This window comes from Brachyhypopomus gauderio, unplaced genomic scaffold (assembly GCF_052324685.1).
Source record: "Brachyhypopomus gauderio isolate BG-103 unplaced genomic scaffold, BGAUD_0.2 sc61, whole genome shotgun sequence".
Classification (NCBI taxonomy): domain Eukaryota; kingdom Metazoa; phylum Chordata; class Actinopteri; order Gymnotiformes; family Hypopomidae; genus Brachyhypopomus; species Brachyhypopomus gauderio.
The window spans coordinates 871902-897743 of NW_027506882.1; the positions used below are offsets into that span (position 1 = coordinate 871902).

At 40.2% G+C, this 25842-nt stretch overlaps 1 protein-coding gene across 9 annotated transcripts in view; it reads right to left on the bottom strand.

The window, feature by feature from the left end:
• The window catches only part of mapkap1 (MAPK associated protein 1), a 67195-nt gene that overhangs the window by 19295 nt on the left and 22058 nt on the right, over positions 1-25842 (bottom strand). For 8 of the 9 annotated variants that reach the window (XM_076988328.1, XM_076988329.1, XM_076988333.1 and 5 more), the window contains 3 exons: positions 23458-23630; positions 11082-11258; positions 4773-4882 (listed from right to left, as the gene is read on the bottom strand). In XM_076988328.1, the coding sequence (XP_076844443.1) occupies positions 4773-4882; positions 11082-11258; positions 23458-23630 (460 nt within the window). Of the gene's footprint in view, positions 1-3; positions 4520-4772; positions 4883-11081; positions 11259-23457; positions 23631-25842 lie in introns of those variants that run through there. The other variant, XM_076988335.1, reaches the window with a different exon arrangement.

Below are 25842 nucleotides of genomic sequence, written 5' to 3' on the forward strand. Positions count from 1 at the left end.
GACAGCAGCAATTCTGTAATAAGACTTTTCTTGCAAAAATAACAATCGGCCTCAATTTGGGGCAGTCATGGCCTGGCGGTTAGGGAACTGGTCTTGTGACCGGAGGGTCGTGGGTTCGATTCCCAGACAGGCCATGACTGAGGTGCCCTTGAGCAAGGCACCTAACCCCAACTGCTCCCCGGGCGCCGGGCTAGGGCTGCCCACCGCTCTGGGTACGTTTGATCCACAGCCCCCTAGTAATCACTAGTGTGTGTGTGTGTGTTCTGACTGCACAGATGGGTTAAAAGCGGAGGACAAATTTCGATTGGGGTGTAAAAATCACAATTGACAAAATATGGAAAAAAAAAAACAAAAACAAAAAAACAATTTATTTTGATGCAAACATAGTGCTGGGCGATATGACCAAACTTCTGTATCACGGTACTTTTTGAAATTATATCGGTTTCACAGTATTTGATGCCCCATGCACAATGTGTTAACTGCATTGATTGCAAAAATAATTACTGCCGTGGTTAAGAGTACCCTATTCGACTATTAGAAAAATGTCTCCACCTAAGTATTACATGTAATACAGATTTCCATGGCCCCACATGATCAGTTTTCAAATGGTAGCACTAAAGTAGTGAATGAATGTTATAGTGTTGACAGTTGCATAAAAATGCAAAACCTTTTACTTATTAAATTTCTTTTCAGACAACATCAAATCTGTAGGTTTATATATATAAATAAATCTGTAGGTTTATATAAATTGCACACCAGTTTGTTAATAACAAATAAGAGGTATTTAGACATAAAGTAGACAGGGCTGTTTGTCAATGGTTGTAATGTACTGAAAGTCCCAAATATCTTACCATTAATTAAATAACACAATATTTAAACAAATAAATAACAGTGGTTGAATACTGGGGAGACGGTACCAACACTTAATGTGATAATGCGCCCTTTGTGCTCCCAAAATGCTAGATTTCACCTAGTTCCAAAAATCTGTAAGACTACAGCCGGAGGCAGAGCTTTCTCCTTTAAAGCCCGTCAATTATGGAATAGCCTTCCAGCTCCAATCCCAGATTCTGACACAGTTCCAATCTTTAAATCTAGACTTAAGACTCACCTATTTCATCAAGCCTTCAGCTAATATTCCCCTTATAAGGTGTAGGGGCTTGGGGGGCCCCCAGACATTGAGATTTCTGGTAATCTGGTCATCTGTGTCATGGCATCACTCTATTTGTGACAATGACTTGACTGGAAAGCAATGTCTCAGTGAGCCCTCATGACTGTGGTCACCTCTGAACCCCTCCCTTTAGTTATGCTGCTATAGATTAGCCTGCTGGAGCCACATGCTAATCACTGGCACGTGAGCTATGTACGTTTAAATCAATGGTGGTTTAAATTGATGTCCACACCCAATCTGTATTGTCTATCTTTTTGAATGCTTCTACCCAAGATGATTGCATGCAAGCACCTACAAGCACCTTGGAGATGGTCTGGCTTGCCAGTGGATGTACTGATGCTGGGGATGGATGTGCCATTGCTGCAAGAGGACATGCTGATGCTAGCTCCTACCTGAGGCTCACCATCTGCACTGAAGGGACTGTGACTACTTGGACATGAAACAAGAACCTTAACTATAACTGTAGAACCACCTTTTGTCCACAAATACGGACTTGTGCTAACAGGCCGCTCAATGGAGGATGGGTTCCCTTTTGAGTCTTGGTCCTCCCAAGGTTTCTTCCTAATCCCCATCATAGGGAGTTTTTCCTTGCCACTGTTGCCTTTGGCTTGCTCATTAGGGATATGAACCCATACGTTTGTAAAGCTGCTTTGTGACAACATGGGTTCTAAAAAGCGCTATATAAATAAATTTAACTTTGATAAAAAGCGAATTATTTCAAATAATTTCAACCATATGTGTATTTGTATAAATATGTAACTTAATTAAGCTGAAGGTGCTGAAAAATATTGAAAATGGACCTTGAAACACGTGCTTGAATTCCACCTTGTAATGGTGTATGAACCCAACAAACTTGGCGCAAAACACAGTGTTGAAGAGTGGAACGTGCAAAGTTACAAAAATCAAGAGCTGCACGACCTCGCGACACGACAGAGGAATCACCACAATTGCATCATTTTTGCCACGCGGACCCTCGCGCCAGTTGCGACGCGTCAACTATAAGCAAGCTTTATGGGTGGTGCAGCAGATTGCTCGTTACCACCAGATGCGACTTTTGCTCGACAACATTTGCAGTAAGTGACTGTTTGGTCCCCGTCTGACCTTTAAAACCCTATGTACTTCCTAACAACAGACACGGTTCCTTTCTTTGCCAAAAGTTCCCTTGGGGCATCATCTTTTACTTTGTTTGTTTGTTAGAATTTCAGGTTCAGAACGTCCCTCGTGTTCAGCAAGCTAGATTTGCGCTGTGTTGCATGTGTGCTTAACGGTGCAGCAATAAAAAGCGTCCCTTGAGAAACAATTAATGACTGTGCTGCGTTCAGGGCACATTTAGGCTATTTAAACCGGTGTGTCTGGTATATGAAAATGTTTTTGATAACAAAAATAAACATCGGTTTTCAGTGCAAACCGGTATACCGCCCAGCACTACGCGCACACAGAGCAATACTAAATAAAAATACTTTTTAACTGATAATCCTTGGTACTAATCTCAGGCAGCAAGGAAACGGCTGATGAGCAACTGGGTTTAAACACTAAAAGTCAAAAGGTGCTCATTGTAGACTTCAGAAGGGTTAAGACATGCTCTTCTTCCACATATTTGAATAAGCACTGGAATGTATGAGACTTCAGTACCTCAGAGTAACAAAAAAAACGATACGGCTGCTTAACACTTTTCATCTGGTGAAAAAAACTTCCTCTGCAACTAAGAATACTTCCACCACACATGACTAGACTCTTGCTGATATATGAATTGATATAATGACTGTATTGACATTTATGGACATAAATGTACATTCTTTATCCAGTGTGAAATATGTTTTCAAATTTAAGAACAGTATTTATAACATCCAGCAGATAGTCCCTTAAAAGAAGAAAAAACACACACTTTGTTTCCTCGTTCCAACTAGATATCTCATAGTTTTATGATTAATAGAAGTTATTGATTAAGATTCATTAAGCGAAAAAAAAAACTATAAACGAAAAGGGCCAGAAAAGCATGAAGACAACAAGATTCCCATATAAAACTGCATTGAATCCAACTAGGCTAGAAAAATGCAACAAATTAGTCCTACTCTCACCGTTGCACTGGCTCCTGGTTAAAAATCAAATTGGAGGGATCCCAGTTTAGTCAATAGCCAAATGGTAGCATAAAAAAGTAGCTCCTGACTAAAGGTGAAGAAAACTCACCAGAACTTCAAAGTTACTTAAAAATGGACATAATCTGTACGTGGTAGATCAAGTACAGACCATTGCCAGACGAAGTACAGACGACCATAGGAACGTAACCCTATTTTGGTTTGAGTGAAAAGCTAAATGTTTTGAAGGCAATCGAGTCACACAGTCATGTTGACATCCAGTCTCAACACATTAACCAGTGCATCCTCCCGCTTGTGGTTTTCCTGCATATTAACTAACCAGCAGCTATTTGATCACTGATGAAAACGGTGGTTGTCTCCTTCCCGGTGCTACCTAGCCGGGATGCTTTTTTGGCGCAGCTACTCAGAGGCTAGCTTGTCATGGTACTGGCAGTTAGCCCTATTGTGTGATCTTTGAGATTTGTGGGGTTTTTCCCTCTTGAGAACTACTCCATATATTTTATCTTTATTGTAGTCATATTAAAAAAAATCCCATACAGGCATTCTCTCCCAACTTTTGTTGTCGCAATTTTGCAGGCTAGCATGGCGAGCAAGAACTCTAAACAAGAAACAACGTGACGGACCATAAGGTTCCGTACAGTTCTGCCAGCTAATGTAAAACTTCGTGAAAAAAGTCAATTTCATATCAGTCCACAAAACTCATAAATAAATTGACAAACATGAAAGCGAAGGGTATCCTATCTAATTTCAGAACATTTTAGTTAGTTTTCTAAACATGTAATACAGTTAGTTATTGTTTTCTTTTAATTACTGTTATTTATTTCAGTAAACGAAAATGTTTTTTCAATATCAGTTTTCGTTTTTACGTTCGTTTTCATTAATGATTATTATGAGATGGCCGTACTCTGTCCCTTATCTCTAAGGGAGAGCCCGGACTCCCTGCGGGGAAAACTCATTCCAGCCGCTTGTATTTGTGATCTCATCCTTTCGGGCACTACCCAGAGCTTGTGACCATAGGTAAGAGTTGGAATGTAGATTAACCAGTGAATCGAGTTTTGCCTTTTGACTCAGCTTTCCCTTCACCACAACGGTCAAGTACAGCATCGTTACACTGCTCCTTTAAGAAGAACCTTAAAGGTTGGTAGAACATTTACAGAATGAATGCACATATCAGAACAACTAATGCAGTGTGGCCTTTATTCTTTCCAGACAATTAACTTCTTAGCTGATGGTGCTTCCTGACTTGGCATCAACTCTAACCAAACAAAACCAGAAAGCAATGTAATTGGATATAATAAAACTTGACAGGATAAATTCAGTATCTGTAGAATAGTGGTCATCATGTATGCCAAACATGCAAAAGTGTTGATATTTTAAAAAACAATCAGAAATTACTCGTTACTGGTTTGCCTTCACAGACATAACTAGACATTTGTTTTCCCCTTCTCTTTTCTAAAGTCACTGCCTATTTTTCAACTGTTCTTTACACAGCCTGTGAGACTTCTTACCTAAACCCTTCTGTGAGCCTTTCCTTTTCTTCAGTGCCTTCTGAAGAATCTCCTTCATGGTTACTTTTAGACTGTCCACTGGAATAAGGGAAAAACCATGGGCTGCATTTCTATAGGGAAAGAAACAAAGACCATAAAATACTGCAGTACAGAAAATCTAAGATAAAATCTCAAATATACAGTACCTATATTTTTTATGTACACACAATAAAAATAAAGCACTGACTTGAGACAACAATTAAACATAATGCCAAGACCTGGGACAGATTGTATATAAAAATTCATCTAGACTTTTTTTTTCTTTCTTTTTTTTGTTAAATAAATTAATGATGTTATAACCCCAGCATGTTACATCAGAGATTTTTTCAGTTGCCTACATATATACACTCACCAGCCACTTTATTAGGTACACCTTGCTAGTACTGGGATGTACCTCATTTTGCCTTCAGAACTGCCTTAATCCTTCGTGGCACAGATTCAACAAGGTACTTGAAAGATGTACACCACCACCAACCTGAACCGTTGATACAAGGCAGGATGGACCCATTAGTACCAATTGAGCATCGTCTCAATGCCACAGCCTACCCGAGTATTGTTGCTGGATGACTACCTTCAGCAGGATAACGTGCCATGTCGTAAAGCGTGAATCATCTCAGGCTGGTTTCTTGAACATTACAATGAGTTCACTGTACTATAATTGCCTCCACAGTCACTAGACCTCAATCCAATATAGCAACTTTGGGATGTGGTGGAACAGAGATTCACATAATACATAAACAACATAAACAAACTCCAGCTGGTTCAGAACGCAGCAGCACGAGTTTTAACAAAAACTAAAAAATTTGATCACATTAGTCCCGTACTATCGTCATTACACTGGCTGCCAATTAGATTCCGTATTGACTATAAAATACTTTTATTAACATATAAAACGCTGCATGGCTTAGCTCCAGACTATCTTAGTGAACTTATTGAACAATATAACCCAGCGCGTTCACTTCGCTCGCAGGACGCAGGGTTATTAACTGTTCCTAGGATCAAAAAGATCACAGCAGGTGGAAGAGCCTTTTCTTTTAAAGCTCCACAATTGTGGAAAAATCTTCCTGCCTCTATTCGGGACTCAGACACAGTCTCAATGTTTAAAACTCGATTAAAGACTCATCTGTTTAGTTTGGCATTTGATTAATCTGTTACATATTTACTACATCTCGTATCTTTTCTCTGAGGTTCACCTGGAGAGTAACATTGCAGTCGGAGCCTACAATACCAGCATCGCTGCTCCGACACGGAATGAAAGCCCGGCGTTCATCAACAGACATTTACAGTGACAATATCATAACCCAGAACTTTCATTTTTACCTTTACTTAGTCTGATTGTGTGATTTGTGTGTGACTTGTGTATTTGTCTGTATTTTGTGTAATTTGTGTGTTAACGGGCCGCCCAATGGAGGATGGGTTCCCTTTTGAGTCTTGGTTCTCCCGAGGTTTCTTCCTATTCCCCACCATCATAGGGAGTTTTTCCTCGCCACTGTCGCCTTTGGCTTGCTCATTAGGGTTCTGGACCCATAGTATTGTTAACCTTTTAAATCCTGTAAAGCGCTTTGTGACAACATGTGTTGTGAAAAGCGCTATACAAATAAACTATGATTGATTGATTGACATAATGGATGTGCAGCCGACAAATCTGCAACAACTGCGTGATGTTATCATGTCAATATGGACCAGACTCTCTGAAAAATGTTTCCAGCACCTTCTTGCCACAAAGGATAATCCGTGCCACAAAGGATTAAGACAGTTCTGAGGGCAAAAGGGGGTCCAACCTGGTACTAGCACGGTGTACCTAATAAAGTGGCCAGTGAGTGTATGTATGGTTGCATGCATGCATGTATATATAACTCCAAGTCAACCACACTTCTATGAAACCAACCTGTCCAGTTAGGAATCAATACTGATTGTGAATCAATTTAACCTTTTCTTGTGCAATTGGAACAGATAACGGGTAGAAATGAGAGGCAATTAGCAGCAGGCCACCAATATCCATGTTTCTGCTCAAACTGTCAGAAACAGACTCCATGAGGGTGGTATGAGGGCCCGACGTCCACAAGTGGGACTTACAGCCCAACACCGTGCAGGTTGATTAGCATTTGCCAGAGAATGCCAAGATTGGCAGATTCGCCATTGGCGCCCTGTGCTCTTCATGGATGAGATCAGGTTCACACTGAACACATGTGACAGACATGACAGAGTCTGGAGATGCCGTGAAGAATGTTCTGCTGCCTGCAACATCCTCCAGCATGACCGGTTTGGCAGTGTCCAGTAATGGTGTGGGGAGGCATTTCTTTGGAGGACTGCACAGACCTCCACGAGCTAGCCAGAGATACCCTGACTGCAATTAGGTACCGGGATGAGATTCTCAGACCCACTGTGAGACAATATGCTGGTGCACTGGACCCTGGGTTCCTTCTGATGCATGACAAGGCATCATGTGGCTGAAGTGTCAGCAGTTCCTACATGATGAAGGCATTGATGCTATGGACTGGCCTGCACGTTCCCCAGACCTGAATCTAATTGAGCACATCTTGGAAAATTATCCACCAACGTCATGTTGCACCACACACAGTCCAGGAGTTGACTGACACCTAAAACCAGGTCTGGGAAGACATTCCTCAGAAGAACATCCGCCACCTCATCAGGAGCATGCCCAGGCGTTGTAGGGAGGTCATACAGGCACGTAAAGGCCACACACACTACTGAGCCTCATTTGTCTTGTCTTGAGGAATTTCCACTGACGTTGAATCAGCCTGTCGATTTTCCACTTTGATTTTGAGTATGATTATAAATCCAGACCTCCATGGGATGATAATACTGATTTACATAGATCATGTACGTACAAGTTGCTTTTGAATGACGGTGTGATATAAGCGAGTCAGTGAGAGAACGATAGCGACTTTGTACAACAAGAAAGTGAACATTTTGAGCGAATGCACTACCCTGGATAAGAAGTAACCTCACATATGTATCATCTCAGGATGCTTCACTGTTTGTATGATACAATACTCATGGTAGCACTCACGTTTACTTCTCCAGATCATTTTAATAATAATGTAATTCCTGTGGAATGCCAGTCTGTTCTTAATGTTTTTCTTGGAGAGAAGTGGCTTCTTTGCTGACCTTGACACCAATCCATTCTCCAAAAGCCTTTGTCGCACGACATTCGGATGCATTCACACCTGCCCTCTGGCAGTCTTGAGCAAGCTCTGCACTGGTGATGACCCAATCTTGTAGCTGTATTCTCTTTAGGAGATGGTCCTGACACTTGACTTTTTGGGGTGCCCTGGAGAGTTCCACACTGCAATTAAACCACTCTCCTTGAAGTTCTTGATGATTCGCTAAAAGGTCGATTGGGATGCTATATTACAAGCAGCAATGTCCTTGCCTGTTAAACATGTGATTCAAAGCAATGAAGACAGTACGTGTTTCCATGGAAGTAACCATGGTTGGCGGAAGAAAATGTTAAAGCACGACTACCCTTTTAAAGCAACCAGTCTGCTCTTCAGCCCAACAGTGTGATATTAGCTCTCTTGTCCTCATTAAACCTTGTACTGATATACATAGTAGTGATGAAGATAGCTTGAAATCCTGAAGGGGTTAACTCCTTTGATGAAGAAGCATAAAAGATTGATGGCTAAATGAATCCTATATGGAACATTGTTCACTATAAATCTGGACATACACAGCTAGGTTCACATTTAGTTACAACATATGCTTCTAGCTAACTGGCTAGCTAGAAGCTGCTTCTGCACAAAATTTGTGTAATTAATTCATGATAAAATAGTCATGACTTAGTTTTGACTTTTGCCTAAAAGGACTGTCCATTAGTAAATGTTTACTTTGTAGGTTTCCATGTGAAAGTATACAGGTGCAGATTATAAAATTAGAATATCCTGAAAGTTCATTTATTTCAGTAATTCCATTCAAAAAGTGAAACTTGTGTATTATACTCATTGATTATATACAGACTGATATTTCGAGTGTTTCATTTAATTTGATGATTATAACTGATGAAGAATGAACACCCCAAATTCAATATCTCAGAAAATTTGAATATAGTGAAAAGGTTCAATACTGAAGACACCTTGTGCAAAACTCTAAACAGCTAATTAACTCAAAACACCTGCAAAGGCCTTTAAATGGTCACTGTAGGCTACACAATCATGGGGAAGACTGCTGACTTGACAGTAGCAAAACAAGACACAAAAGGTCATTGCTAAAGGCTGGCTGTTCACAGAGCTCTGTGTCCAAGCACATAAATAGAGGTGAAGGGAAGGAAAAGATGAGGTAGTAAAAAGAACCACCTGTACCTCTTATTTGATTTTGTCTGCCCATTTTTTACTGACCTAAACTTGCCAGGTTGAGGGGGAAGTGAGGTGTGATAACTAAACTGACAAATATGACTGCATTGCACAATCCCTCACAATTCAGGTGTACACTGCAAAAAACAGACAAATGAAAATCAAGATTGTTAAACCCGTACGTGCAGCCTACAAACTGGACTTGCCCCGACAGAACGGGATTGATAGTAACCTTAGTGCTCATATATAAATGCTTGTTAATTTTATATATATATATATATATACACACACACACACACACACACACACACACACACACACAGTGGGGAAAATAAGTATTTAATCAGTCACCAATTGTGCAAGTTCTCCCACTTAAAAAGATGAGAGAGGCCAGTAATTGACATCATAGGTAGACCTCAACTATGAGAGACAAAATGTGAAAAAAATTGAGAAAATCATTTTGTCTGACTTTTAAAGAATTTATTTGCAAATAATGGTGGAAAATAAGTATTTGGTCAATAACAAAAGTTCATCTCAATACTTTGTTGTATATCCTCTGTTGGCAATGACAGAGGTCAAACGTTTTCTGTAAGTCTTCACAAGGTTGGCACACACTGTTGCTGGTATGTTGGCCCATTCCTCCATGCAGATCTCCTCACGTTTCATCTTCATTGCCCTTGCTGATGGAAGGAGGTTTGCACCCAAAATCTCACAATACATGGCCCCATTCATTCTTTCATGTACACGGACCAGTCGTCCTGGTCCCTTTGCAGAGAAACAGCCCCAAAGCATGATGTTGCCACCCCCATGCTTGACCATTGGTATGGTGTTCTTTGGATGCAACTCAGCATTCACTGTCCTCCAAACACGACGAGTTGTGTTTTTACCAAATAGTTCTACTTTGGTTTCATCTGACCATATGACATTCTCCCAATACTCTTCTGGAACATCCAAATGCTCTCTAGCAAACTTCAGACGTGCCTGGCTTAAGCAGGGGGACACGTCTGGCACTGCAAGATCTGAGTCCCTGGCGTCGTAGTGTGTTGCTGATGGTAGCCTTTGTAACGTTGGTCCCAGCTTTCTGCAGGTCATTCACTAGATCCCCCCTTGTGGTTCTGGGATTTTTCCTCACCGTTCTTGTGATCATTTTGACCCCACGGGCTGAGATCTTGCGTGGAGCCCCAGATCGAGGGAGATTAGTAGTGGTCTTGTAGGTCTTCCATTTTCTGATTATTGCTCCCACAGTAGATTTCTTCACACCAAGCTGCTTGCCTATTGCAGATTCAGTCTTCCCAGCCTACAATTCGGTTTCTGGTGTCCTCCGACAGCTCTTTCGTCTTCACCATAGTGGAGTTTGGAGTGTGACTGAGGTTGTGGGCAGGTGTCTTTTATACTGTTAACGACTTCAAATAGGTGCCATTAATACAGGTAATGAGTGGGGGAAAGAGGAGCCTCTTAAAAAAGAAGTTACATGTCTGTGACAGCCAGAAATCTTGCTTGTTTGTAGGTGATCAAATACTTATTTTCCACCATTATTTGCAAATAAATTCTTTAAAAGTCAGACAAAATGATTTTCTCAATTTTTTTTCACATTTTGTCTCTCATAGTTCAGGTCTACCTATGATGTCAATGACAGGCCTCTCATCTTTTTAAGTGGGAGAACTTGCACAATTGGTGACTGACTAAATACTTATTTTCCCCACTGTATGTATGTATATATATATATATATATATATATATATATATATATATATATATATATATATATATATATATATATATATATAAATAAAAGTGCTGAAATCAGAGGCAATCTTTTGACAACAATTTGATCCTTGCTTCTTCAAGAGTATTTCCATTTTCCATTTCCATAGCCACCTTCACTGAAGTAAAACTAAAAAAAAATTAAAATGTAATAAATAAAAATACATTAAAAAAAATAATAATAATGACTCACATTCTGACAAAAAGTGACTGCTTGGGTCCCAGTCCTGGAGATGAATACTTCTCAACCAGAGCAAGTGTGCTGAAGCCAAACTTATGTATGGGCTCGTTGGAATCTAGAGGAGGGAAATCTGTGTCCACCTCACCATCATCCTCAGCTATGTGGAGGCAGTATGTGTTGACATTCTCACTGCAGTGACAAAACCAAAAAAATACAACAGAATTAGTATACAATGTCAGTATTAGGACTGACTTAAACCCCCTTTGTGCAGAGGCCATTTTGAGCTCATTTTGAGACATTTTTGAACCATTTGGACTAATACACTAACACGTTATCTCAAGATGTACATATAGCAAAATGATCATTCAGGATTGAAACTGAAGTAGACAGTTGGGCCAACATATCAATTCACCTCCAGGCTTATTTGTCCATAACTTTGGTTCCATTTGAGAGCATCTAACACGGACAAAAATAAAACAAAACAAACAAGAGCCTAGCTAAGATAACTATGCTAGCTAAGACCCTAAACAATGCTTAGGAGGTTCTGCAGTACTTAAATTCTCCAACACTAATTATAATCTAATATTTAGCTGATATTTAGTATAAATCCTTTCATGCACAATTGTTTATTTATACTCAAACACAAATGAGTCCTTCGTAACTGTCGTTCATGCTAACTTTCGGTTCAATATTGTACCCAAAAAACTCGACATAAACCCCAGCCAAAGTAAGCCTTTTTTCTTATATGATGTCCAAAGGTATAATGAAAATATCAACTTACAAAATAATCGATGACTGCTTCAGTTTCACTAAACAGACTCAATAGTGTGTGTTCTGGAGATCTTAGAATAGTGTGGCTTAGCTTAGTTTAGGTAGACATGTTTACAACCCAACTGGTTTGCTGTATTGCGCATGTCTTTACAAAAGACAATCACTATCACAATGTAATTCAAGAATAGACAGATGTAGCTTTGCAATTTGAGAAGAGATGATGCAAAACAATGCTACATCTGTCTACTCTTTTCTGTTAACGCTGTTGCAGAGTGTTTTTTCGTACTTTTCATATCTGTTTGTTTACATCTGATATATCTACAAATCCTTTCTGGATATATCTACACAAACTCCAACAACCCCCACGAGCCATCGAAAGACCTTTTCGACCTTCAAAAAATAACCATGTTCTTTGCTCTTGTTATAGGAGACCCACAGGTCCGAAAAGTGAATGCAGCGACCCCTGTAGAAACACCAGCAGCCATACTCAAGTGTATCCCGGGGAATAGAGTGCCTGACATCAAGGTTCAACTAAAGCTGCAGGCTAAACGTAAATGCTCCAAGATAGTCATACACTTCCGCACCAATGACGTGGGGTTAAGGCAGTCAGAGATTGAGGTGTGTGAAAGAGGTGTGCGAGTTAACGGGGATGATGTCAGATACTGTAATATGCTAAGGCACCATTTCAGTTCAGCGTGGCACCAAAACCTACAGCAGGTTATGGGAGCTACACTGCTGGATGTCAAAATGGTGCTCAGCAAACAATGTGGGTTATATAGACACCTGGACAGGTTTTGAGGGCAGGCCTGGCCTTTTGAAGTGGAATGGCATTCACCCCTCTAAGGAGAGTGCTGCTCTCATTTCTAGTAGTATATCTGCTAGGCAGCAAATACACAGGCTAAACCGACTGTCTGCAAGCTGCAGGGAGACGTCATCTAGATCACACGGGATTGAAACCGTGTCTGTTCCTCAAGTACAATTCTCGCAAACAATTCTTGCAAAATTTGTAGACAAAAATTCAATTACGCTGAATCATTTAAATCTGAAATTAGGACTGCTAAATATTAGATCCGTGTCATCTAAAGCATTACATGTTTATGAAATGATGACCAACCATAATATTTGCATGCATTGCTTAATGTAAACCTGGACTCAGCCAAACAACTATATGGCCCTAAACAAAGCTTCTCCCTCTGGCTACCAAATGGTTGTGGAGGTGGTGTCACAACAACACATGACTCAATTCAATTCTTTTGAACATCTCATCCTCACTGTATCAAACGTATCAATCAGCAAAGCCACGAAATTGTTTATGTTAATTACTATTTACCGCCCACCTGATTCATACTCTGAGTTTTTGCAGGAGTTTTCGGACATCCTGTCTCATGTAGTGCTATCAGCTGATAACGTGATTATAGTTGGTGATTTTCACATCTACATGACACCTTTAGCATAAATCAAGCAATTTTTGATTCAATGGGTATCCCTCAGAATGTGAAGGGTCGTACGCATAATTGTAGTCATACTTTAGACTTGGTCTTATCGTTTGGCATCAACATATCCAGTTTAGCAGTACTTCCTTAGAGCGAGGCAGTTTCTCATGATGTATAAAGCCTCATAATGTACGAGTTGCATTTAAACGATGGAAATCATCGGCCGCCGCGCTTCCAAATTAAACTAACTATAACATCTAGGACCATAGCTGCGCTTATTGATACTTTACCGGATCTGACAATGATCCACCTGTAGCAGTGAGAGAAGAAAAGTGCCTTGGTACAACGAGCACATGCGTAGTCTCAAACGAGCGGCGTGAATCCTAGAGTGTAAATGGCAAAATTCTAAGTTAGAAGTATATAAAATATCATGGAAAAACAGCCATATTGAATATAAGCATGACCTCCATACAGCAAAATCCTCATACATGTTGGCTTTAATAGAAAAACAAACATTCCAAGACTCCTATTTCTAGCCTAACTAAGAGTCATGAACAAATCAAATCACTAATCCCACTAGAGTGCAGCAATAAAATTTTATGAAATTATTTAATGATAAAATTGATCAAATTAGGGAAAACATTTGCCATACTATCTCAGAGCCCGTCAACCTGCCAATGCACCCTGACAGCAGTCTGGTCAGCTCTGATGCCCTTTTAGAGTCCTTCTCCCCAATTGGTCATGAGGAGCTTATTTAATTGGTAAAATCTGCCAAGACGCCCACATGCATACTCGATGCCGTACCAAACCATCTACTGAAAGAATTACTGCACAGCAATGTAGAACCTTTGCTTACTATAATTAATTATTCTCCGAGCATAGGCTACAATCGCAAATCAATTGCAGTCATCAAGCCACTAACTAAAAAACCTGGTCTTAATCCCCAGGAACTGTCCAACTATAGGTCAATCTCTAATTTGTCATTCATATACAAAAAAAAAAGTTTCTTCACAACTCTTCCTTCTTTCAGACAGAACATGTCAGAGTTATTCCAGTCTGGATTTAGAACCCATCACATGATAAGATTTAGAACCCATCACATGATAGAACCCATGAAACTGCACTGACTAAAGTACTAACCAATCTCTTAATATCCTCTGATAAAGGACATGTTTCTTTTCTTTTTTTCTGTTACACCTCAGTGCTGCTTTTGACACCATTGATCACAACATTCTACTAAATAGAATGGAGAATCATTGGTATAAGAGGTCATGCACTCTGGGTTCAGATCCTACCTGGCATCGTTACCAATTTGTACTAGTAAATAACGAATGTTCAAAATGTATAAAGGCAAAATATGGTGTACCACAAGGATCTGTATTGGGCCCCATATTTTTCTCATTGTATATGCTACCACTGGGCACAATCATTCATAAGCATGGTATTAGCTTCCATTGCTACACATATTATACTCAGTTGTATACATCTTCAAATCAGGATGATATCAATACTACTCTCAAAATTGAGAACTGCATTCAGGACATAAAAAAACTGGATGGCATCTAATTTTCTTCTAGTAATTTCCGATAAGACTGAGGTGTTGATTCTTGGACCCAAAGCTGCTAGAAGCAACTGGGCTGGTTTTCCTCTTACCCTAGATGGCTTTTCCGTAACACCTAACTCTACCACAAAAAGCTTAGGTGTCACTAGAGATCTTTCATTTGACACACATATATGCAATGTCACTAAGGCTGCCGTTTTCCATTTATGTAATATCACTAACCTGAGACATTTACTTTTGTTAGCTGACGCAGAGAATTGATAGCCACTAGGGTGCACACACCAGTGTATTTTAGTGCCGGTGTTCTGTCGGATTTTCCAACTTTGTCGAATTTTCCTACCGTATCAGCTGGCAGCGAGTATTTATAGACTAGTCTGTCGAATTTTCCTACCGTGTCCGTTGGCATCGCGTATTTGTAGACGTATCTCTTAGTTTGTTTACCTTATGGAAACGTCGTAATGTAGCGCAAATCAGCGTTTAAAAAGTAGTATTTGTAGACATATCTCTTAGTTTGTTTACCTTATGGAAATGTCGTAATGTAGCGCAAATCAGCGTTTAAAAAGTAGTATTTGTAGACGTAAATACTGTCTAACGTATCTCTTAGTTTGTTTACCTTATGGAAACGTCATAATGTAGCGCAAATCAGCGTTTAAAAAGTAGTATTTGTAGACATATCTCTTAGTTTGTTTACCTTATGGAAACGTCATAATGTAGCGCAAATCAGCGTTTAAAAAGTACTATTGTAGACGTATCTCTGTAGTTTGTTTACCTTATGGAAACGTTGTAATGTAGCGCAAATCAGCGTTTAAAAAGTAGGATGAGCTTTAAAATAAGATTTATTTTGCGTATTAGTGTATTATTAATAATAATACACTACACGGCTCAATCATTATCATGCGGAAATATCCCTATAAATAGGTAATAACAGATAGTAAAACGGCGCTGTTTAAAACATTTTAATCAACTAGTTAACTTAATGCACAGTTGAAAACATTGCAATTGCAAACAAAGAAGAAATTATAAACAAGAAATTAACTTACTGCACTATTGAAAGGACTAAATAGTACTGCACTGTTGAAATTCGCTAGCAGGCAGGAAAAATCGATGGGTGTAGTAGGCGGCCACCAAAATAGTGACGTAAAAGCGACTTGCGCATGCGCAGTAAGCCTTGGTATGAATTTTCGATGGGTAGGAAAAATCGACAGAACACCGGTCCCAAGCCAGGATAAATAGGGAGGGTTGCGTCAGGAAGGGCATCCGGAGTAAAAACTGCGCCAAATCAAATGATGCTGATCAAAAACAGAAATTCCATACCGGATCGGTCAAGGCCCGGGTTAACAACGACCGCCACTGGTGCTTTTGTCCAAAAGGGCATTAGTGGAAATTAGACTACTGTTGGGACAAGGAGGAGGAGGAGAGGGGGGGAAGAGGGTTCTGAAGATGAAGGAGAGGAGGCAGAGCAGGAAGGTGGAGGTTAGAGTTGGTACGGTGAATGTGGGCTCTATGACAGGTAAAGGGAGAGAGCTAGCTGATGCGATGGAGAGGAGGAAGATAGATATACTGTGTGTACAGGAGACCAAGTGGAAGAGGAGCAAGGCCAGGAGCATTGGTGGTGGCTTCAGACTATTCTATCATGGTGTAGACAGGAAGAGAAATTGAGTAGGGGTAATTCTGAAGGATGAGTTTAGTAAGAGTGTAGTGGAGGTAAAGCGAGTAAGTGACAGGGTGATCTGTGTAAAGTTAAAGATTGATGGGGTGATGATGAATGTCATCAGTGCTTATGCTCCTCAGGTAGGTTGTGATGTAGAAGAGAAAGAAGAATTCTGGAGAGTTAGATGAAGTTGTTTTGCAGGTTCCTAAAGAAGAGAGAGTGGTTATTGGAGCAGATTTAAATAGACATGTAGGTGGAGGTAACAGTGGTGATGAGGTGGTGTTGGGTAGATATGGTGTTAAAGAAAGGAATATGGAAGGACACATGGTGGGAGATTTTGCTAAAAGGATAGAGATGGCTGTTAACACTTACTTTAAGAAAAAGGAAGAGCACAGGGTAACGTATAAGAGTGGGGGAAGATGCACACATGTCGACTATATCCTCTGTAGGAGACGAAACCTGAAAGAGGTTAGTGATTGCAAGGTGTTACCAAGGGAGTGTGTAGCTAAACAGCATAGGATGGTTTTGGGGGTGAAGAAGAGGAATAGAGAGAGAGCTGAACCCAAGATCAGGTGGTGGAAGTTAAAGGATGAGGACTATGGTGTAAAATTCAGGGATGAGGTGAGGCAGGTACTGGGTAATGGTGGTGGTGTTCTGGATTCCTGGGATGAGACTTCAAATGCAGGGAGTGATGTGGCTAGGAAGGTACTTGGTGTGACCTCAGGACAGAGGAAGATAGACAAGGAGTCGTGGTGGTGGAATGAGGAAGTTCAGAAAAGTTTGAGGGGAAAGCGGTTGGCTAAAAAGAATTGGGATTTTCAGCGAGATGAAGAAAGTAGACAGAGGTACAAGGAAATGTGTCGCAAGGCAAAGAGAGTCTTGGGAAGGTGGAAGGAGTATTTTGAGGAACTGATGTATCGAGAATGAAAGGGAAAGAAGAATCAAATCAAATATATTTGTATAGCGCTTTTCACAACATATGTTGTCACAAAGCGCTTAAAACTTTTTAAATCTAGGTTAATCTCACTGAAATCTTGAAATTTATCTAGATTAATCTAGATGGCTCATATGCGTGCTACCCAAGTAATGACTAAAAGTCAGTTTGAGATAGGGTTTCTTAATACAGAGGGTGCATTAGACCAGGGGCTCATCTCCTGTTTCCAAAATGCATCAATGACTGCTTGAGAAAGCTGTTCTACTTTGATACTTGAAGAAGAAAAAACATGCTCAATAAAATGTAGGCTACTCGTGTTCAACGGTTTATTCAGTTAAACATGAATTTGTAAGCCTACATACTGTACATTAAAAGGGGTTGATAACATGTTTATTCAGCTAAACATGATATTTGAAATGTAAGCCAACGTTTAGTACATTTAACCTCACGGACGTAATTTGGGGGGGGATCTTTTTCAAAAGCCGGTTTTGGTCCTCTGCAGTTTTAACGGTTAAAAAGAAATATTTAAATAGCGACGAATCTAGCGCTAGGACCATGCAGAAAACGACCGCTCCGAGCTCCGCTCCGGTAACACTTTACGTTCCTAAAAATGAATTTTCCATGAAGCAAATCTGGCGACTTCGTGGCTGCATCCATGTAAACACACAAACGATTTGTAATTCACAGGTTTGAAAACTCGTTCTCGCCCCTACTGTGCAATTTGGTTAGGAATACAGCCGAGCTAAACTATCAAGTTGAAAGTCATCATAGTTTGCTTACCCATTTTGACCCAGTTCCCAACCCAACCACCACTAATATATATAACATGCCTCAATAGAATCTTTTTTGCACATTGATTTATTTATGCATTTTTTCCACTCAAACAGCTTCTATTCACTTTTGGGTCTAAAGGACCTTTTGGGCTTCTTTTTGTTTACTGAGGCCAAAATGCCTATTCGTGTGTGAACCCGCCAATCGCCGCTTGTGGCTATATTTAGGACCTCCTAAATTTCACTATTGGGTCTAAAAGACATTTTAGGCTTCTTTTTGCCTATTGAAGCCAAGAGGACTTTTTGACCCTTGACCTGTGAGGCATGTGGCCACACCCATGTGTAGAAATGTGCACTTTTGCTCTGCTAGAATCAAAGTTCAGACTCTTGTGAGCGCATGTAGGGACTTGAACATTTTTTTCAAAATTATTTAATCACATTTAAAATAGTTTTATTAGATGCAGCACAATATAACTAAAAAAAGATGCCTCAATTGTCAAATTTGATCAAGCCAGTCCAAAGATATTCACATTTAAATCGGCCCTATTATCGGCGAGGTGCAGTTTTTTGGGCTACTTTTGAGTTGGGCTACTGCGGGAGTTACAAGTCAACACAAAGAATCGATCGCGATATAATACTTAATTTGTCTCCATTTTAAACACTCGCCATCTCCCTCCCCCGTCAATAACTTTGGGCTAGTTTAGGCTGCTGAAGGGTGGGTTTTACACTGACTTTGTACGGGATATTTTTGTAGGACCTGGCAACCCTGGCTAGTTTTAGCATGTGGCTAGTCCGTGCCCGCCGTTACCATGGTTTGTCAGACCAACACGTTGTCTTGGGAGCCTTAAAACACTACATTAAACTGTACAGACTGGGATAAAACTTAAGGAAACAATAAACAAGAATATAATGTAACAGTCCACGTATCTATTAATATCTTTTGAACAGTCCCACGTGAAGTTAAAATTCAACCAGGCTCAAAAAGAAACAGGAGCGCGAAATGCGAATTCTTCTAACGGTATGAGAGAAAGTGGACATTCAATTATATCATATTACAAAAACTCTGGGAAGAACCTCCTACAAACCGATGAAAACAGCATTTGTTTTTACCGCGCGCTTGCGATGACTGATTTCGCGTAGACAGTGCGACCGGAGAAAAATGGCCGCGGCTCAATCAGTCAAGCGGAAATATCCAAGTCCCTAATGTATGTGAAAAATCCAGGGACTAGTTTGCGCTCAAAAATATGTGCACATTTGCATATTATGCAAATAAGCTTGCCATGTAAGGTGCGGAGCTTATGGCTTCAATGGAATTTTTTTTAGATGGGCAGATGCCTGATCAGATGAAGCTTGAATTTTATCTCTAGGACATACGGTGTAGAAGAAACACCTGTGACAAAATCTACATGCGTTTGTGTGTGCTGTAGCGCCACCTATGGGCGGATTGGGCTGGCGTGTTGCGCCTGAGTAGCGGAGAGGAGTACTAAAAGTTGGCCAAAGGAGAAGTCTGTAGGTGTTATGGTTTAGGCTGCACAACGCGTTTTAAGGCAGAAAAAAAAATAAATATAGCCGCAAGCGGCAATGAGCGGGCTCCTCGCATGTTGCATAGGTACCCACTTGCATGCCTGAGACGAAGGCATAGTAGATATGGCTAGGCCAGTGTGTATGTGAAACCTATTGGTAGGCCAGTGCATGTGTGTGCATGTGTAATAGAGAGAGAGAGGTTTGGTGTGATAATGTTTGTGTTCATGAGTTAGAGCTGTGCATGTTGAGTGATTGCGTATAATGGGCAGTGTTAGTTGTCACAGGGAACTCATGTCTGACATGACAATGTATGTGCTCAATCTATGATGCATACACAAGTAGGCGTGTGTGTGTGTGTGTGTGTGTGTGTATTAGGTGTTTGTATGTGTTACTCACTGAGGTATGTGTAGGTATGGCTAGGTCAGTGTGTATGTGAAACTTATTGGTAGGCCAGTGCGTTTGTATGTGCATGTGTAATACAGAGAGGTTTGGTGTGATGTGAAAGTGTTCATGAGTTAGAGCTGTATATGTGTGTGTGTCTGTGTCTGTGTGATTGCATATAATGGGCAGTCTTAGTTGTCACAGTGAACTCACATGTCTGACATGACAATGTATGTGCGTAATCTATGATGCATACACAAAAGTAGGCGTATGTGTTACTCTCTAATGTATGGGTAGGCATGGCTAAGGCAGTGTGTATATGAAGCTTATAGGGAGGCCTGTGTTTTTTTGTGAGGGCATGTGAAAGAGAGAGAGGGAGGGGGAGACCATGGGTTGTTAAGTGTTAGAAGGTTCTACTGGTGCGTTTTATCAGTAGAAAAATAATAAGAAAGAAGAAGAAAAACCCAAGCAATTACAATAGGTTTCCCCACACTACGTGTGTGAACCCTAATAATAAGAAAAATCCGAGAAATTACAATAGGTTTCCCACACTACGTGTATGAACCCTAATAAGAAAAATCTGAGCAATTGCAATAGGTTTCACACACTACAAAACCTTAATGTGATAAAAAGCGAATTATTTCGACCATATGTGTATTTGTATAAATATGTAACTTAATTAAGCTGAAGGTGCTAGAAAATATTGAAAATGGACCTTGAAAGTGCCATACAAGTGCTTGAATTCCACCTTGTAAAGGTGGATGAACCCTGCAAACATAAAAGCGCAAAACAGCGCTGAAGAGCGGAACACGATCTCGACACGCCACAACGGAGATCCCGCGATTGTGATCCATATTTTAAGTCAGTACTTATTCCCTCACGCTTTGAAACATGCGACTTGGAATGACATGCGGCTTTTCTGTAGATGTTTCTCACCCGTCAGGGGTGGAGCAGAAAGTTAATCAGGTGGTAGGACAAAGTTGTAAATCAATGAAGAAAGTGCTCATTTTCATTAAGCACATGCAAGCAGCAGGCATGACGGAGAAATGTTTTCAAACCAACATGTGTTGTGCCAAATTCCGACTCCCCTCATTTGCACACGCATAAAGACGCTACAGATGATATTAGGAAGTTAAAGTGATTATAACTTAGTTCATTGAGCACTCTAGTTTTGTCTTAACTAGATATTTAGACATAATACTGCTGTAATACTGCCAAGTCATGTGGTCAGAGGTGAACTTCAGTATAGCCCGTGTGTATTTTATTTAAAATAATTAACACCCTTGAGCTGGTGTGGCTTTGGACATAGATAATGCCTTGCCGTTTGCTGTGATGGATAATTAAAGTCTAGCTCTTATTTATGCATAGAAACGTAAATCGACAATATCATCTGTAGCGTCTTTATACGGATAAACGAGGGTAGTCGGAATTTGACACAACACTGGCTGAAAGCCAAAACTGTCGCCCATGAAATGCTACAGGCACCGTTCAGAGACTGATCAGTTCAGTTATGTTCAGTTAAATGTATTCAGTTCAATAGATATATGTGGCTTTTGGCCCAGTGCAGCTTATAAAACATTTTCCTTTTTTTTAAAAAAACATTGTAGGTGCAGCTTGTATTGAGGTGCGATGTATAGTCGAGAAAATATGGTACTTCCTGACAACAGACACGGCTCCCTTCTTTGGCAAAAGTTCCTTTGGGGCATCAGCTTTTACTTCATTGTTTGGGAGAATTTGTGGTTCAGAACATCCCTCGTTTTAAGCAAGCTAGATTTGCGCTCTGTTGCATCTGTGCTTAGCGGCGCAGCAATAAAAAGCGTCCCGTCAGAAACAATTAACGACCATGCTGCATTCCAGACACATGAAGGTTATTTATAAACCGGTGTGGCCGGTTTATGAAAAATTCTTATGATAACAAAAATAAACACCGGTTTTCGGTGCGAACCGTCCAGCATTACTTGGACACCTAAAAATGAGAAAAATACCAGCAATTACACTACGTGTGTGAACCATAAAAATCTGAGCAATTACAATAGGTTCTCACCAAAGGTGTTCAAGAAGACTGCATATAACTCACATTTGAGGTTTACACATAAGAAAACTGGTAGTCAAAACATCATGAACATTGTGAAAACCTTGAATCGAGATGACAATAGATGTGCATCAGCAAGGAAGAATGAGATGATTACAAAATGTAAAAAATTCATTTGCAGGATAAAACCATTTTGCATTGTGTCCCCTATATTACTATATTACTAGCTATATTACTAATTTGGCAGTCATACCTTATTACAATGCATCTGATTGCATACAAGAGCTGCAGACTATTATTTAGCTAATTTCTGTTGGAATTTTTTGAGTGGTGTAATTTATAATAATAGTATGATAATGCCAATTCTGGTCATTATAAAGCTGTATTGGTACATGCCATTTTCACATTTTAAAAGCTAGCTATGTGAATGCGTTTATGTGCATCAACTTATGCCTGCATAGGTAGGCTAGCTAGGCAGCAAATTAGTGACCTCAGTCCTTTCACAAGAAAAGTGCACCCCATGAGCCTGGCGGATTCACAAATGTCATGTAGAGGGCATTATTGAAAGATTATTTATTTTGAATAGAGCTCAATCATTTTGCAGGTACTCTGAAAATTTTTAAAGTAAATAAAATTTATATTAAATTTACAACAACAAATATGTTTTGAATGAAAATAACATTGCTGTGCAATGGTTTTGAATTATGAAAAGCTATTTACCTGGCCATTCCCCTGTATTGCTAAGTGCCCAGGAATTATTTGCTGTAATATATCCTTGGAGCACCATTGTCTTCTTAAAGTATTATATATTATACTATATGTATGTCTGTCTGTCTATGGTTATTTGTGCTTCTTGGCAAACGTTTAACTTGCAAAACACTAGGCAATGATACTGACTCCTGTAGTTTAGTAGTAGTCTGACTCAGTGTTATCTTGAATTCTGGCCTATCCGTACTATTACCTAGGATGAATTCTGTGATCAGATTTACTTTTGTAAGTCGCTCTGGATAAGAGCATCTGCTAAATGCCGTAAATGTAAATATATATTTTAAAAAATGTATAGTCAAATATTTTATGGGAAATAATTTTCCACCAAAATACCTGTGGTTCCTGAACTGGTTCCATTCGGGATTCTTAGAACCTTGATCTTATTCAGAGAACTGACTCACATTTGCACCAGTGTTTATACACAAAAGAATGAAACTGCTGCATGACAGTAATTTTTTTCTGTTCTTAGGTCCGGACTGGGAATCAATCACATGCATTTTTGTTCAATCAATTCCTTTATTGCTTCTTTAGAGGTGTTTTCCTTGGTGTTTGCAAACACTTACTTGAGTTTGGGTTCACGTCCCTCGCTAGTGTATTGCCAGCAAATAAGACCAATGAGATCATAAACCCGTGCATTGGCCATTGTTACCACCACCATAGAATGCAACTTCTCTTGGGCAGACTGCATTGAGAGGTAGACATCAATTTTTTTGGTTGCGGTTGTCCCCACATGGCCCTGTAGAGAAACAACAGAACACACACACACAGAGTCACTGTTCGCATGATCTATAGACAATTAAAACAATTATATGCTCACCAATTCCATTTACTCGTTTTGAGGGAAATGTTGCTAGCAGACTACATAAATCATGGAATCAGAGCACAGGTAAATGAACCACAGCTTTTACCACAATTAATTAGGTAAAAGAGTCAGGTGAGTGGTCAAGTAATCAGTTAAGCAGACCAATCAAATGAGACATTTACATTTATGGCATTTGGCAGACATCCTTGGGAAAAGATTTGAGCCACACTGAATAGAAGGGAGTGGAAACCAACCAAACCACTGTCATGCACAAGTCATAAAGCACACAGGTGAACAATGCAGAAAAAAAGGAGTGGACATCAGGAAGAAGGTGGTGACATCCCATTTGTCTGGGGAAAGCTACAAGACCATCTCCAAAAGACTTCAGAACTGTCCACTGTAAGACACAATTTATAAACTGAGGGAATTTTCGTTGCAGGTGATTTGGACATTAATGGCTGTATATCGAGTTATATTGAGGGAAGAATAAATGTACGCTGTCAAATAAGCTACACACAGACTACTATTTCATTGTACATGGAAAAATGTTTCTTACTGTGCACATGACAATAATGCTTTGACTCTTGAATCTTCATCCTCATGCATCAAAGTAGGAATAGCCTATTGCATTACTTGCAAGAGATGTACTAAGCATTACATTGGAGAAAACAAGACTTACTGATCAGTTTGTTGAACACCTTCGGACCATCAGGATTAAGGATATGCCATTTCCAGTGTCTTAAGAAATTTTATTTATTTATTTATCTAATGGACATTTGCATAGCCAGATGTTGCTGTGGCAGCAATGAAATTAGGAAATTCAAAGAAAAATATCTACACTCTTGGAACTTTAGAACCCCATGGAATGAATGTGATGATTGAAACATCTACTTTTTCTGTCAAACACATTACTAAAATGTGGAAGGACAGTGTTTATTAAACAATATCTTCGAGAAAGGAATGTGGTAATAAAATAAATCTTTCAAAATAAATCAAACCAAATCATAAAATATCATAGTGAAATCAAATCACAGAACAACAGTAGAACTCAGGGATATGTCTAATAGTAAAAGTAATAACATTTCCACACACACACACAGCGAAAGAAATGCAAGGAATTGGGACTAAACAGCTGTGTAGCCTTAAAAAAACTACTTATCAGTGAGGCTAACCAGCATAAATGGCTTCAATTCAACGGCATAAAGATTGGTCTCTGAAACAATGGAAGAAAGTCATGTGGTCTGATTAGTCCAGATATACCCTGTTCCAAAGTAATAGGCACATCAAGGTAAGAACAGAGGCAGCTCAAGTGATGCACCTATCATGCTTTGTGCCTACCGTACAATCCACTGGGGGCAGTGCTATGATATGGGTTTGCAGCATTTGGGAGATACCCGTCGCTGCAGAAGCAAAAGTCCAGGGGGTGGAGCTGGATTTAGATTCAACTCCTCCCACCATCGTGTATTCATTGGTCTGAAGTAATTGCAGGAGGAGTTGTAATGTGACCTAAGATGGCGGTGCATTAACACGCAGCGGCCGCTCTGGGTTCGAAAATGGTGCTTTTGTGTTACTGGATGTCGCTACTTCCAGTTTTTTTTTCTGCTGTTAAGTGCATGGGAACACCAGTGCACATGTTCTACCACCGCCATACCCTGCTACAGTGGAGAAATCAGTCAGGAAACAAGCTCCAGGATGATGTTCTGCAGACGCTACGAGAGCTCGGCCTGCTACGAGATCCAGGCCTGCACACAGCGGCGTTGCCTGAGGGTGGAGCCCGGCGGAGGACTCATCGCAAGCGGTGCGAGCAGAAGCGCGGAAAGAGAGCTAGGATCCGCGCGAGGCTAAAGGCTAGCCCTAGCCGCCCGGCTATACCATTGCTATTCCTCACAAATGTTTGCTCTCTCGACAACAAACTGGACTACATTCGACTCCAGCGAACTACCCAGCGTGAGTTCAGAGACTGCTGTGTTTTAGTCTTTGTGGAATCGTGGCTGAGCGACAACATTCCAGATAGCGCCATTCAGCTAGCGGGGCTAACCATGTTCAGAACGGATAGGAGTGCTGCCCTGTCCGGGAAGATCCGTGGTGGAAGCATGTGTGTTTACATCAACACGGAATGGTGCAACAACGCTGTGACTGTCGCTAG